The following is a 14,627-nucleotide window of genomic DNA, read 5'->3' on the forward strand; positions in this document are numbered from 1 at the left end:
GTTTTTGACCCTAGATGACCCGATATCAAACTTGTCCAAGATTTTATTGAGAGTAACATTCTGATAAAGTTTCATTAAGATGGGTCAAAATTGTGACCTCTGGAGTGTTAACAAGCTTTTCCTTTGATTTGACCTGGTGACCTAGCTTTTGACCCCTGATGACCCAATATCGAACTCTTTCAAGATTTTATTGAGGGTAACATTCTGGCCAAGTTTCATTAAGATTGGGCCAAAATTGTGACTTCTAGAGTGTTAACAGTCAAACTGTTGATGATGGACGACGGACAAGGGACACAGGGCGATCACAAGAGCTAACAAAACTGACATTTTTACACTCATAAAAGTATTCTGTTTAACTGAACTTAATGGCCTTGCTTTTAAGTAACACTCTCTTCAATACATTGAAATTTATACCGGACTTCAAATGGAAAACCTGACATGCTGCTTACAGATGAGGCTAAATTAATGGCAAAATTTCATCACAATAGCCCCCATGAGGAGAAAAAATATGTAAAAAATTTAAGCATATGATATATTTTAATAGACATAATCTACAACAAACTGTCATAAATAACTAAATAAAACAAAGCAGAAAGTTTATGACACAAGATAGGGTATATCACTACTAGACAGTTGTTTATGTTTAGATCTGTAGGTTTATAAATGTTTGTTTTGTCTGTTGTGCAAGACCAACACAAGACATAAACACAGTATGTAGCATGCTCTATTCTCATATATACAATCACATTAAAAAAACACATACTATATTAATCATCATTTCATCAGTTATTAGACACTATTTTGAGTATGACCAAGATTCAAAGTTACGCACTGAAACAAACCAATTCAGTGAATTGGTATCCCCTGCAGAACAGACTAAAGGTTTCACCCTTGAAGAAGCATTCTCTGGCTACTTAAATGCAATTAAATTTCAATCTTATAGAAATCTACCCCTTCCTTGCTAAATCATTGATCTAAACCTTTTTTCTTTATTTAGTAACAATGATCTTGACCAAAGGTACCTGAACGAAAATGAAACAAAAACATTGATCTCTATGAAAGCTACCTATTTACCAGGTGTGGTCTGCTTAACTCATTCCTAACTGAAGTTCTTAAGAGAAAAGCATTTTTCTATTTTTAGTAACAATGATCCTGACCTTGACCAAGCAACCCAAAATACTTCTAAAACCATGGCTTCAATGCAAGTTTCTTAAATTGCAAGTTTGACTGCAAACATTATTCCTTACTGAAGTTATTGAACAGAAACAATTTTCTATTTTTGTAATAGTGACCTTCACCTTGACCCTAGTGACCAAGATGCATACCATCATTGGTTTCCAAGACAAAGCTTGGTCACATTATCCCGTACTGAAAATGAGCCCTTAAGTGCCATTAAAGTTGCAAAGAAATACCCTATTAGTAAAGATTATTAGGGCCACATTTCCAAGTAGCAGTTAACATTATCACCATGTTCTTTTAAAAACCGTGCCTGAGATAAGACTCTCTACCGATAGAAAATGAAATAAAAACACTATTTATGTAAATTATCTTCAAGCAATCTGTCTTGAAACTTGCAAGGCATCATTTCCCTAGAGCAGTAACAGTTCAACAAATGATAATGAAATCTAAATATGACTGCGGACAGACAGAGAACAGACTATTTATTATTAATATAAAAGTACAAAGGATCTTGTCTTCCCACAAGCAGTTCAACTGAAACTTGCATGGCCCGGTCTCTCTATAGCAATTACTACCATGATCTACTGAAGTCCTACAAACCAGTTCTAAGATACAATTCGGGCCGGACAAAAAAAGTGATTAAAAACACTATAAATATACTATAATGTATAATTCCAAAGGCTTTTCCACAGCAGTAAAAATATCTACCACGATTTATTAAATGACTCCAAACCATGAGTTGATATAACTTTGGATGGGGGAATGGCCAGACACACCTAAAACTATATACTCTGCAGGAGATGAAAATAAATCCACCCCGTAACATCAAAACAAGAGCTGTCAGTGGACAGCGTGCTCGACTATTCTCAGTGCTTGATAGTATAAATATAAGCTATGAGTAAAAACTTTAACATTACAATAAGCATATTCTAAGTCAAAAGGGGCCATAATTCAGTCAAAAATGCTTGACAGAGTTGCCTCCTCCTTTTTTACACACTGGGGTCATGATTGTAAACAAGTATGCAAAATATCAAAGCAATATCTCAATGGACTTAGAAAATATCTGGGGTGGTATGCAAACTTAACATCTGTGTGACGCTCACGCCAAGGCCAGGGCGAGTAGGACAGCTCCCCTATTCTTCGAATAGTCGAGCTCATTATCACTGAAATTTAAAGCCACATTCATAACTGCTGTTCATGGAAGGTAACAGTAACCAATTTTCCAAATTTACTTTTCTATCCCTTTTCTGTAACATAAAAAAATCAATTTAACTGATTAATTCAATGCTGATTTACTGATCAGTTAGAAAATGTGGAAAGTTTGTCTTGTTTTCTTCGTGTCTATATGCTTCAATTAGGATAAAAATCCTTATATCCTTTACCTTTAAACTGCACATATTTTACACTCATTTTAGTTACACCATTTTAAAAATATTTCTTTTAGAGACCTGAAAATCATAAATCATGATCATATATACAGAATGCACAACAGAAATTGAAGAAACTGTGTGTAACCAGTGCCTGCCATTGAAAAGTACTTCCACATCAAAGGGTTACGACAGAGTAATCATTCTTGTGGCAAACACCCAAAGGTTTATTGGGCTGGAGACAGCGCTGCAACACCTGGTAAAGTTTTACCTGAAAATACAAAACACTTATTTTGATAGGTATTTGAACAGTTTGCCTGGTATGGATTCCATCAGTTAATGAAAGGGATTAAATAGTCAAATAGTTGACTAACATTATAAATAATTCTGTAAGAACATTACTTTTCACATTTTAGTGACAAGTATAATTCAGACAAGTAGACTATTTCCTATAATATATAAAGTAAAGACTGCCTAAGCGACCCCTTGCTTTCAGTGACTTTCTGTCTACAACAAACTTCTCATTTCCCCCTTCCCCCCACCCACCCAGATGCATTTTCTATTACAAGAGGGTCATTATGACCCTGGATTGCTCACCTGAGTAATATGAGTGTTATGATATGCCTGAGCGTACCACGATATATGCAATACATTATCGTCGTATTGCAATATGTACCACAATATACTGCTTCATGAACTAGAGCTATTACTTGAGGTTCTTTTACTACTGTGAAACCTTTATACACTTCCATACTCTCTAAATAAGTTGTAGAAAGTAAACATAAGCTAAAACAAATATCACTCTCAGATATTAAATAGAAATATTAGGGTTTCATGACTACAAATAGAAAATTAATTATTAACATAAGGAATGTATATGTGTGCAAGTCAGTTACATTCTGAAAGTCATTGCATGTACTATACTGCACTGTTCCAACATGATTAGTTCTTAAAAAGCTTATAATTACTTTCTACAACTTATTTGTGTCCAACTTTTGGTTTCACTCTCGGATGATGCCGGTCAATATAAGTTTTCAAGTTAAATGTCCTGTCGCAGTATTCTATCGTACCACTGCACAGACAGATTGCAATACCATTGACAATTTTCTTTGTCTGCAGGTCGAATTTCAAAACCCAAATGACACCTAAATTTCTCTCTTTGCCTTTTTGTTCGTGACAATTTAAAGCCGGCACTTCTGTCTGCCATGTTGTTTATATTTAATCATTGTCATAGAAAGATTGGTTTCATGTGGTAATCAACTGCTGTAAGCGCCTGCATGACTCGAAACGCTTACCTATTCGATTAAATTTTTGGAACTAATATTTCAATCGAACAAACCTTAATAAAAAATGGCAGTTTGCGAAACGCATTTGACAAAGAAAAAAACGTGAGGAAATACCGTAGAAAACCGGTATGTTGGTTGCGTATCGGGCTGCAATAAAGTTTTAGCAACATATTGCAATATACTGGTATACCGGTTTATCGTGACACCCCTACTGAGTAATATGACCTACATGTTCAAAATGTCAAACTGATGCTAAATATTAAGAAGTAGGTCAGTAGGTCACACTCATGGTCATTGAGTCAGTTTTAAGATCGGTGAAATCAAAACTGTATATGTCAATCCAAATTTAAAGGATGTATCTTACAAAACAAGAAGTAGGTCAGTAGGTCAAAGTCACACGACAGTGAACCCTAAATAGTTGTGGTCATCAGGTAATTATAATAAAACAGTCTTGGAAATTGATCAGATAATTTTTCAAAGTGTTTTTTCCTAATATAACTCATATAACAAGACTTGAAGCGGGTCATGATGACCCTGGATCACTCACCAGAGTAATATGAGCTCATGTTTCAAATTGCCTAATGTTAAAACATTAAGAAAGTAGGTAAGTAGGTCACATTTATGGTCACTTTGTCACAAATTGACATACGGGCCTTATTTTATCTGTATTGTAAATGCAGGTATTGCATCATCTTTTTGTAAATTTTTGAGTTATTGAGGTAAATGTTAGATTTCATGCATGAAATACCTCTAAGGTTTTTCTGTATTTCATAACTTAAATATCCATGTAAATTTCATTAAATTCGGTTCAGTAATAAGAAAGTTGATATTTTATAAACTTCAGTAATTCTTGTTTTTATCCCCAAAACCACTATAATGGGCCTCAAATTGTCAATTTCAATCCGCGCCAAAGTAGTTAGATTCCACGGCTATATCGTGAATCCCGTGGAAATACAAATAGTCAAGAGTTTACGCATAGGCCGTGAATCCCATGAAATTTAGTATTTGGCGGGACATTATCCTTTAAATAGACTGGACTAGATATGCCTTGCGCACACCACCTTCCGACATTATAGGCGAATCTATGTCTGAATTATTTTCTTGCTAGAAATTTATGCTCGATCGAGGTAAGAAATTTATTTGTAAGATTTTTGTATGATTTTTGCATTACGATTTTTAATTGGTAAATTTTTGTGCATTCTACAGAATTCTGTAACATTTACTTTTCGGCACATGATTTTTTGCTCTTTTCGGTATATCAGGATAATTTATTAAATTTTTCAGACTTTTGTAAATTATTTCGTAAGAGGAGTCTAAAATGTTTCATTTATGTAACTTGTTCGATTTATACTGAAATTTGTATCATGATAATTGTAAAGCACTGTTTCAAAAACATATGTCAAACATTTGTTAATTATGGAAACGCCATTACTGCATTGTATTGTTTATGTATAAATCTATATGGCAGTCTAGTACCATGTATGTAATATATTTATTGTAATTTGTAATTGTGTGCCAGTCTATAGCACATCTAATTAATGTCCGTTGTAATGTATGGCATTAGATATTATATCGATACCAACTATGATATAAACGTTTGATTTATATTGAATTTGTTAATTTGTAGTTGTAAATATAGCTGCAGTTTATCATGTCCGTATCTATAATGTTTCATCATATACTTTTCATATCTTTTTTATACTTTAACTTTAGTCTTTTTAAGTAAGTAATTTTTGTAATAATGGAAGTAATTAGTGACGTATTTTAATCATGTGACGTCTGATACTTAGTAGCCCATATGTTTTGTATAAGTAGCACGTATTATTTATGGGAGCCTACGGAGGTATGGTGTACCCAAAGGAGCAGTTTTATGCCCTGACTTATTTGTTTTGCTATGGTGCTTACCATATGTTATATATTTTAGTTCCTTCCGCCAGACGATTTTACCTGGTGATGTCATAACCCGGAAGTACAATGCCCGAGGTTTACTTGTCTTCACTCGCCTGGATGTGATATTCCCAGCGCAGAGCTTTCGTCCCATGGTTGTGCCGTAAACCGCAAAGACGATGATTTTGTTATCCTCTGAAGTCAGCTCAGGGATGGCAATCACCTACCACCATAGGGAGCCAATACGGAATCAACGTATTCACGGTTTTAAAGGGACTTTATTTCAAGATACGTTTTGATATTGTTTGTGCTACTTAAGTTCGCAATTAAATTAAAGAACTGTGGACACGTCACTTTAGAATGGAACTGTAAGATCTTATGTATCCGGAGATACTGAACTTTGATTTTTTTTCTTTCTTAGTATCAGTTTGTTTTTTTATACCATCTATGCATTGTTAATAATCATCTTATGTAAATAAATTTGTAACTATTGTAAAGGGTGTTGATTTGTTTTGATGGTTACTGTCGCCGGTACGGCCTTTCCTGTCACAATGGTGTCAGAAGTGGGATTGGTCGACCAGACACAGTAGCTATTCTAACATTATTAACACCCATTTAATTGCAGCAATAATTTGTAAAGATTCCTCTTGTTTTGTTCTATTGTTACACATATAATAGTTTTATTCATTTTTCAGAGTGACGTCTTACCTCAGACAAGACAAGACAGATCCATAGCTTCAGCTAACCAGCTTTTAGTGTCACAGACTGATAGACAGTTGTTTACGACACTTGGATTCTGGGGTGAGTTCGTTCCTTTTATTTTTCTTTTGGGTTTATTTTGTGTCACTCTATGATTAAGCCACCATATATCGGTGCTGAGAGTGACCGCCCTTGACAAGGAGAGTTATCCTATTCACTCTTACTTGTGCGTTGCCCTATTTCTCCCAGTGATCCTATTATGTATTAGTGTACTGTATACATACTAGATACAGTATTTTTCTTTGTGTGTGTTAGCAAGCTTGTTTACTTGCATATACTTTTAACCTACGCTTGTGTTTTACTGCTACACAGTTGTGATATACCTATACTTTATCTTAGGATAAAGCACTTTGATTTATTTTTGTTTTATTTGTTACACTAAAGTGTTAACACTAGATACAGTTGATTGATATTTGATAAGGCTAAGGTATTGTTGCAGCCTACTGTCACTGTACATTGTTGATTGTTGCCTATGCAACCTTGATTGACACATAGTACTGTTGCGCAACTTAGTGTATTATTATTTAGTGAGGACGTCTTGTGTAGTATGTACGCAGTGTATAGTACTTTGTTTTGGCTTCAGTAGTAACTGTATGGCCTTAGTGTAAACTAGTGTAGTCTAGTATTCCCTCACGATTGTTTAACTTGTGTCTTAGGTTGTTATAGTAGCTGTTGTACTGTAGTGTTATATAGTGTTAAGGTAGTGTAATTATTTAAACATGACTAGTGTAGTAGAGTTAACGAAGGTAGGAAAGGAGTTAGGTTATGAAGGAGAGGAGTTACGTAACTTTGTTAAGGAAGAGCAGGCTAGGGAACGTGAGGAAAGACATAGTAGATTAGAGGCAGAGAAAGATAGGTTAAAAGCAGAGAGAAAGAGAAAAGGATAGATTAGAAGCAGAGAAATTAAGAGTAGAAGCATAGAAAGATAGGTTAGAAGCAGAGAAGGAAAGATTAGAGTTAGAGGCTAGGTTGCAGAAAGAAAAGATAGAATATGAACGACGTAGTAGTTTAGAAGCTGAAAAGGAAAGGTTAGAGTTAGAACATAAGTTAGAATTAGATAAGTTAGAATACGGACGTAAGTTAGAACAGGATAAGTTAGAAATGGAAAAGGAGAAGTTAATGTTAGCTAGGAAGTTAGAAGCAGAGAAGGAGGAAGCAGAAAGTAGGAAATTAGAAACAGAGCATAAGTTTTAAGACGACTTAGAAAAGATGAGTAAGAAAAAGGTAAAGGTTAAGATGTCTCCCTTTGATGAGAAAATTGATTCATGGATGCATACTTGAATGTGTACGAAACGTACGCTGTTGCGGCAGGATGGGATAAAGAGATATGGTCACTTAACTTACCGTTCCTTCTAAAGGGTACAGCAAGAGAGGTTTTTGATAGGCTTCCGTTGGAAGATAGGAAGGATTATGATAAACTGAAAGCCGCTTTGCTCCGTCAGTTCGAACTCACTGACAATGGCTATAAGAAAAAGTTTAGAACTGAAAGGCCTCGGGATAATGAGACCTTTGTGATGTTTCTAGCAGAATAAGTAGATATTTAGATATTTAGATGGTTGGCTTAGATTGAGTAAGGTAGAGAAAACGTACGAAGGATTATTAGATTTTTTACTTAGGGACCAATTTTTAGATGTATGTAATAGAGAACTATACCAAATTTGAGTAGTAAGAGGTTAGTTAAAGCTAGGGATGTAGCAGAAGATGCATATTTGTTTGCAAAGACTCATGGAGGTCCCAAGAATGTCGTGAATTGAACCAATAAGGACCGGAACCATAAACCATATGAAATACCTCAGAGACAGTATCCTAGTAGACGTAATGCAGGCACTAGTAACAGAGGTAGTAGCAATGTTGCTAATAGAAGTAGAGGTTATCAACCCTTTGGTGTACTGAAGTGTACTAATTGTGGTCGAATAGGGCATAGTTCATATTACTGTAGGAGCGGAAAGTACGGTAACAGTGCTAATGCAGAAGCAGAGGTAGAGGTAGAGCAGGAAAGTAGTAAAGGGGAGAATAGAAATACTAAGGAAAATAGAAATAGAGGTAGAGGCCGTGACCGATCTAGGAGAAGAGGTAGAGGAAGAAATAGAGATAGAGATAGGAGTAAGTCAAGTAGGTCAGAGAGTGGAAATAGTATTACTCAGTGATGTTGAGGAGTTAGGTAAGCTTAGTGTAAGTACATGTCCTACAAAACCTGGTACTTGTAATGGTAGGGATGTAATCGCTATGCAGGATACAGGTTGTACATGTGTGATAGTGAAACGGGACTTAGTAGAAGCAAGTCAGTTTTTAGAGAAAACCCATAGATGTAAGTACATAGATAGGAGTGAACATAGGCTAGATGTAGCTAGAATAAATATTGATTGTCCGTATTTCAAGGGTACAGTAGAGGCGTTGGTTGTAGATAATCCTACCAATGATGTTATAATTGGTAATGTAGAGGGAGCTGTAGAACCTCAGTTTAGTAGTTTAGCGTCAGCAGTAGAGACTAGGGCGCAAGCCAAAGTTAAGAAGCAAGTAAAGCTTAAAGTTCCGTCTCAGATTTTAGATGTATCTAGAGAGGAATTCTTAGAAAAGCAACAGAAAGATAGCACTTTAGATTTTGTTGTAGAAGAAGACTGAGGAAGGTACGATTAAGCGTGTAGAGGTAAAGGTTCAGTTAGGTTTGAGATTAGGAATAGATTGTTATATAGAGAGTATACCGCCCAGAATTTAGACAAAAGTAGACAGTTGATTGTACCTAAATGTCTTAGAGAAACTGTGATGAAAGTTGCACATGATTCGTTACTGTCAGGCCATTTAGGTTTAAGGAAAACTAGTGATAGGGTATTAGGCGAATTTTACTGGCCAGGAGTAATGGCAGAGGTTAGGAGGTACTGTCAGTCATGTAGTATTTGTCAACGTACTATAGCTAAGGGTAGAGTAAGTAAAGTTCCGTTAGGAAAAATGCCTTTGATTGATACTCCGTTTAAGACAGTTGCTGTCGACATCGTTGGTCCGATCGAACCTATGACTGATAGGAAAAACAGGTACATTTTGACTATGGTAGATTATGCTACTAGATATCCGGAAGCCATAGCACTACCTAGTATTGAAACTGAGAGAATAGCAGAGGCATTAGTAGATATGTATAGTAGATTAGGAGTGCCAGAGGAAATGCTTACCGATTGTGGATCGCAGTTTACATCATACCTTATGGCAGAAGTTAGTAGATTATTGTCATTAAGGCAGTTAACTACAACACCGTATCACCCTATGTGTAACGGTTTAGTAGAGAAGTTTAACGGTAGTTTAAAGCAGATGTTGAAACGTATGTGTAGTGAGAGACCTAGAGATTGGGATAGGTATTTGAATGCTATGTTGTTTGCTTACCGTGAAGTTCCGCAAGAAAGTTTGGGATTTTCTCCCTTTGAGTTACTTTATGGTAGAACAATCTGTGGACCAATAACTGTGCTTAGAGAGTTAAGGGCTGGTAAGACGGAGAATGATGAGGTTAAAACCACTTACCAGTATGTTATGGATTTGCAAGAAAAGTTGGAGGATACGTGTAAGATAGCTCAGCAACAGTAAGCAAAAGTAGTGCTAGATACAAGAAGTATTACAATAGGAAGGCTAGAGATAGGAGGTTTAAGGCAGGTAGTAAGGTACTTGTATTGTTACCTACGAAACATAATAAGTTGTTGTTACATTGGAAGGGTCCTTACGTAGTAGTAGAGGTAGTAAATTGATTAGATTACATGATAGATGTAGACGGAAAGTTGAAAACTTTTCACGCAAACATGCTGAAACAGTACTGTGAAAGGAAGGATGATAGTAAGTCTATACCAGATAAGGGTATTTTAAGTAAGGTTGGAGCAGCTATTGTAGAGGAGGATCAGAGAGTTTATGACAGATTAGATCCGAATGAAAGTAGTGATGAGTTTTCGAGTAGAGTAGAAAAGGATATAGTTTTGTGTCCTATAAAGCAGGGTACAGAAACGTACAAAGATGTAGAGGTAAATCCAGAGTTACCAGTAGCATGTAAACAGGAAGTAGTAGATTTGTTAGAAAATTTCTCAGATGTACTGACAGATATTCCTGGAAATACTAACTTAGTTGAACATGATATACAGTTGTCAACTACAGATCCGATAAGAGTAAAGGGTTATCCTATTCCTTTTCATTCGCAGCCAGTAGTGAAAGAGGAAGTAGATAAAATGTTGGAGTTGGGAGTAATCGAACCATCAAATGCTCCATTTTCCTCCCCTATTGTCCTCATAAGGAAAAAAGATAACAGTATAAGGTTCTGTATAGATTTTCGCCAGGTCAACAAACTGACGGTTTTCGACGCGGAACCTATGCCAAACATGGAGATGTTTTCAAAGCTATCTAAGTATAGATACTTTTCTAAACTAGACTTGAGCAAAGGTTACTGGCAGGTTCCTTTGTCTGAAAAGGCTAAACATGACTGCTTTTGAAACCCCAAAAGGTTTGTTTCAATTCCGTAAGATGCCCTTTGGATTAGTTAACGCACCAGCAACGTTTTGTAGACTGATGCGGAAGGTTTTGAAGGACCTAGGGCACTCAGATAGCTTCACTGATGATATCCTGGTGTATACAATCACATGGCCAGAACATGTAATAGCTCTTACTGAGTTGTTAACCAGACTAAGAGAGGCTAAGTTAACAGCAAAACCAACTAAGTGTTTTGTAGGTTTTCAGAAGCTAGAATGTTTAGGGCACATGATAGGAGATGTTCAGACCCTTGAACCAGTTCCAAATAAAGTACAGGCTATTAAGGATGCTGAGAGACCGAAAACCAAGAAGGCAATACGTTCATTCTTAGGTGTAGTTGGATTTTACAGAAAGTTTATCCCTAATTTTGCCGCCATTGCAATTCCACTCACAGATTTGACGAAAAAGGGTCAGCCAAATCTTGCAGAGTGGGGTGAAAGTCAAGAAAAGGCTTTCCAGACTTTGAAGGCTAGCTTAATGGGTCCGCCTATTTTGAAGTTTCCAGATTTAGATCAGACTTTTATATTGAGAGTAGATGCTTCAGATGTAGGTTTAGGCTCAGTATTGCTTCAGGAAAGTGATGGAGAGAAATTACCTGTAGCGTATGCTAGTAGGAAATTGCTACCTAGGGAGCAAAAGTACTCAGTGATAGAGAAGGAGTGTTTAGCGATAGTATGGGCAGTAGCTAAGTTTCACTGGTATTTGTTCGGTAAAGACTTTGTATTAGAGACAGATCATCAGTCGCTCACTTATTTGAATGAAGCGAAACTTAGCAATTCCAGGCTGATGAGATGGGCATTGGCATTACAGCCATATAGGATCAGTATTAGAGCAATTCCTGGTAGAGAAAATGTAGGCGCAGATTATTTGAGTAGAGTGTAGACAGGTGGCTATATTCTATGGTGTACATATAGTGACAGTGTTTTTTTTTTTTGTTGTGTTTGCTATTTTCAGTATGTCATTTTGTTTTCATTTAAGAAAATTATAAATTTTCTTTTTAAGGGGGGACGTGTGTCACAAATTGACATACTGGCCTTATTTTATCTGTATTGAAAATGCAGGTATTGCATCATCTTTTTGTAAATTTTTGAGTTATTGAGGTAAATGTTAGATTTCACGCATGAAATACCTCTAAGATTTTTCTGTATTTCATAACTTAAATATCCATGTAAATTTCATTAAATTCGGTTCAGTAATCAGAAAGTTGATATTTTATAAACTTCAATAATTCGTGTTTTTATCCCCAAAACCACTATAATGGGCCTCAAATTGTCAATTTCAATCCGCGCCAAAGTAGTTAGATTCCCCGGCTATATCGTGAATCCCGTGGAAATACAAATAGTCAAGAGTTTACGCACAGGCCGTGAATCCCATGAAATTTAGTATTTGGCGGGACATTATCCTTTAAATAGACTGGACTAGATATGCCTTGCGCACACCACCTTCCGACATTATAGACGAATCTATGTCTGAATTATTTTCTTGCTAGAAATTTATGCTCGATCGAGGTAAGAAATTTATTTGTTAGATTTTTGTATGATTTTTGCATTACGATTTTTATTTGGTAAATTTTTGTGCATTCTACAGAATTCTGTAACATTTACTTTTCGGCACATGATTTTTGCTAGTTTCGGTATATCAGGATAATTTATTAAATTTTTCAGACTTTTGTAAATTATTTCGAAAAAGGTGTCTAAAATGTTTCATTTATATAAAATGTTAGATTTATACTGAAATTTGTATCATGATAATTGTAAAGCACTGTTTCAAAAACATATGTCAAACATTTTGTTAATTATGGAACGCCATTACTGCATTGTATTGTTATGTATAAATCTATATGGCAAGTCTAGTACCATGTATGTAATATATTATTGTAATTTGTAATTGTGCGCCAGTCTATAGCACATCTAATTAATGTCCGTTGTAGTGTATGGCATTAGATATTATATCGATACCAACTATGATATAACGTTTGATTTATATTGAATTTTGTTAATTTGTAGTTGTAAATAATAGCTGCAGTTTATCATGTCCGTATCTATAATGTTTCATCATATACTTTTCATATCTTTTTCATACTTTAACTTTAGTCTTTTAAGTAAGTAATTTTTGTAATAATGGAAGTAATTAGTGACGTATTTTAATCATGTGACGTCTGAACTTAGTAGCCCATATGTTTTGTATAAGTAGCACGTATTATTTATGGGAGCCTACGGAGGTATGGTGTACCCAAAGGAGCAGTTTTATGCCCTGACTTGTTTGTTTTGCTATGGTGCTTACCATATGTTATATATTTTAGTTCCTTCCGCCAGACAATTTTACCTGGTGATGTCATAACCCGGAAGTACAATGCCCAAGGTTTACTTGTCTTCACTCGCCTGGATGTGATATTCCCAGCGCAGAGCTTTCATCCCATGGTTGTGCCGTAAACCACAAAGACGATGATTTTTGTTATCCTCTGAAGTCAGCTCAGGGATGCAATCACCTACCACCATAAGGAGCCAATACGGAATCAATGTATTCACGGTTTAAAGGGACTTTATTTCAAGATACGTTTTGATATTGTTTGTGCTACTTAAAGTTCGCAATTAAATTAAAGAACTGTGACACGTCACTTTAGAAGGGAACTGTAAGATCTTTTGTATCCGGAGATACTGAACCTTGATTTTTTTTTCTTTCTTCTTTCTTATAATCAGTTTTTTTTTTTATATCATCTATGCATTGTTAATAATCATCTTATGTAAATAAAATTGTAAATATTGTAAAGGGTGTTGATTTGTTTTGATGGTTACTGTCATCGGTACGGCCTTTCCTGTCACACACTGAAAGTCTGTTTTAAGACTGGTGTGCAGAACTGTATACGTCATTCAAATTTAAAGGCTGTATCTTAAACCAGAGGGCCATGATGGCCCTAAATCGCTCACCTGAATAGAGATGCTTGCTTGAACAAATTTCTTAGCTAAAGCTTTAAAAACAAGAAAATTAGGAGAGTGGGTCATGGTAAAGATTATGCAAGATTACTTTTGAAATCTGTAAACAAACATTACAGGTGGTCCAATTCCTTTTGCTGTAGCGTAGAAAACAAGAAAGTAGGTCAGTAGGTCAAATTTTTGGTCACTGAAAGTCTCTTTAAAGATCGCCATGCAAAACTATACATGTCATCAAAACTTCAAAGCTGTATCTTAAAAAAACAAGAAAGATGGTCAGTAGGTCACATTCAAGGTCACTAAAAATCAGTTTTAAGGTCGATATGCAAAACTGTACAAGTCCTCCAAATTTCAAGGCTGTATCTTAAAATGCAAGAAAGTAGGTCAGTAGGTCACATTCATGGTCACAGCCTTATGGTCACTGAAAGTCTGTTTTCATTCAAATTTAAAGGCTGTATCTTAAACAAGAGGGTGATGGCCCTAAATCACTCACCTGAACAGAGATGCTTGCTTGAACAAATTTCTTAGCTAAAGCTTTAAAAACAAGAAAATCAGGAGAGTGGGTCATGGTAAAGATTATGCAAGATTATTTTTAAAATCTGTAAAAAAATATTACAGGTGGTCCAATTCCTTTTGCTGTAGCGTAGAAAACAAGAAAGTAGGTCAGTAGGTCAAATTTTTGGTCACTGAAAGTCTCTTTAAAGATCGCCATGCAAAACTATACA

General features: G+C 35.6%; 1 protein-coding gene across 4 annotated transcripts in view; it reads right to left on the minus strand.

Annotated features, from left to right (window-relative positions):
- Positions 1-2,394: 2,394 nt before the first annotated feature.
- The window catches only part of LOC123557395 (probable phosphoglycerate kinase), a 320,014-nt gene continuing 307,781 nt past the window's right edge, over positions 2,395-14,627 (minus strand). For all 4 annotated transcript variants that reach the window (XR_008371027.1, XM_045348838.2, XM_045348839.2 and 1 more), the window contains one exon: positions 2,395-2,817. Coding sequence is in view for 3 of the 4 variants with exons in the window: in XM_045348838.2 (XP_045204773.1) it covers positions 2,774-2,817 (44 nt within the window). In the remaining variant the exon portion in view is untranslated. The remainder of the gene's footprint in view (positions 2,818-14,627) is intronic.

This window comes from Mercenaria mercenaria, chromosome 5 (assembly GCF_021730395.1).
Source record: "Mercenaria mercenaria strain notata chromosome 5, MADL_Memer_1, whole genome shotgun sequence".
Lineage (NCBI taxonomy): Eukaryota > Metazoa > Mollusca > Bivalvia > Venerida > Veneridae > Mercenaria > Mercenaria mercenaria.